Source organism: Capsicum annuum, unplaced genomic scaffold (assembly GCF_002878395.1).
Source record: "Capsicum annuum cultivar UCD-10X-F1 unplaced genomic scaffold, UCD10Xv1.1 ctg57467, whole genome shotgun sequence".
Taxonomy (NCBI): domain Eukaryota; kingdom Viridiplantae; phylum Streptophyta; class Magnoliopsida; order Solanales; family Solanaceae; genus Capsicum; species Capsicum annuum.
In genome coordinates, this window is record NW_025865973.1 from 694 (window position 1) to 2,710 (window position 2,017).

At 38.8% G+C, this 2,017-nt stretch overlaps 1 protein-coding gene across 1 annotated transcript; it reads left to right on the top strand.

Annotated features, from left to right (window-relative positions):
* Positions 1-1,070: 1,070 nt before the first annotated feature.
* Positions 1,071-1,928, top strand: LOC124893319 (probable leucine-rich repeat receptor-like protein kinase At1g35710; the record flags this gene model as incomplete). Its single annotated transcript, XM_047404347.1, has 2 exons — positions 1,071-1,164; positions 1,287-1,928. Coding segments are annotated over exons 1-2 (736 nt in total), but the record flags the coding sequence as incomplete, so codon positions are not given.
* Positions 1,929-2,017: the final 89 nt, after the last annotated feature.

Below are 2,017 nucleotides of genomic sequence, written 5' to 3' on the forward strand. Positions count from 1 at the left end.
TGCGTGGTTGTGGTGTCATCAGAAAATATCATACCTATAACCGTTTAACAGAACAACACTAACTCCTATACCTCAATCCAACGAGTTGAGGTCGGCTATATGAATCCTAATAAATATCCACATAATACAAACAGATCGTAACAACAACAAGTCGCCTAAATCACAAAACCGCTATACCTTTGAGTTTCGATTGACCACTGCTGTTGAGGTGCCAACAAGTTTCGGATCATCAATAACCACGATTGCCCGATCTTCTCCCTGAGTAGATTCCTCGTTGTTAACACCATTCGCACCAGTAGCTTGAATGCCCATTTCCACCTCCAAATCTATAGCAAATTTTCATAAAACAAGCAAATTTTCAGAAAACACACACATCAACATAAAGAATTTTTCCAAATTAGTTAAATAATTGAACGCGACAAATAACTAAAACAGGTTTTGCAAATGCAGTAAAATCAAGATATACTATCAACAAACATTATGAAACGTTACGTAACAAGACATAAAAGGGAAGCGCGGAGCACTAAAGATACCGCTATGCGTGGTGTCACCAAAGGGTGCATTGTACGCAGCCTTACTTTGCATTTCTACCGGAGGCTGTTTCCAAGGCTTGTACCCGTGATGTCCTGGTCACATGACAACAACTTTACCAGTTACGCCAAGACATAATAACAACAATACCTTCATCATTTTTTCTCTCATTTTCCACCATAACAGAAACTTCATCCCTCAACCCTTTCAATATCTCCGTGTAGCAATCCACGCTTTCACTTGTCGGGTTCTCTATCTCTTCGATTCTCGTAGAAAACAAATTGTTGTCGTCCTTATAGTATTTCAGATGCTCTTCGATTATCCTATTATAAGTTTTTTCCATATTCCTGTTTCTTTCCTCGATTTTTTTTTTCACATTTCATTAGATATCTTTGCACAAAAGAGTAGTGTTCTTCTTTAACAATTCGTTTTTCCTTAAAGATCACAAGCGCTTCTACGATCGATACCCTCTTCGACGAAGAATCCATTATCGAAAATGTGATAATAATGAGATTTTCTTGATATAGCAAAAAAGTGCGATGCTGTTAAGACTGCGAAAAATCGCATCGGCTAACTCTGTGCCACTAGCCGCGGTAATACAGAGGATGCAAGCGTTATCCGGAATGATTGGGCGTAAAGCATCTTTCACAACCATTTAAATGGTTCCATTCCTAGTGAGTTGGGGAATTTGAAAAACCTCACCGATTTGAACTTGTCTCAAAATCAGCTTAGTGGTTCAATTCCGATAACTCTAGGTGACTTACCCGAGCTCAAGATATTGAACCTTTTTTCTAATCAACTTTCCGGTCCCATTCCTAGTGAGTTGGGGAATTTGAAAAACCTCACCAAATTGGAATTGTCTCATAATCAGCTTAGTGGTTCAATTCCAATTACTCTAGGTGACTTAACTGAGCTCAATAGACTGTCCCTTCAGTTTAACCAATTTTCTGGTCCCATTCCAAGTGAGTTGGGGAATTTCAAATACCTCACCGGTTTGGCATTGTCTCATAATCAGTTTAGTGGTTCAATTCCAATTACTCTCGGTGACTTAACCGAGCTCAAGCTATTGTACCTTTATTCTAATCAACTTTCTGGTCCCATTCCTAGTGAATTCGGAAAATGCAACAAATTGACTGATTTGAAAATAGCGAGAAATAGAATTGGAGGTAGCATACTACCAGAGATTGGAAATGTCAAAGGGCTTCTAGGACTTGATCTTTCATCGAATCATTTGATCGGGCCGATTCCAAAGGAATTTGGAAAATTAACCTCTCTGATTAGGCTTTTGGTGCAAAACAACAGTATTTCAGTCAATATACCTGTCGAAGTTGTATCACTGGCAAAATTAGAGTCCCTCGATCTATCTGATAACAGATTGAATGGATCGATCCCGACATGTATAGGAGATTTCGTGCACTTGTTTCAATTGAACCTGAGCTATAACAAATTTGGCGAAAACATTCCAATGGAGATCCAATGGAGATAG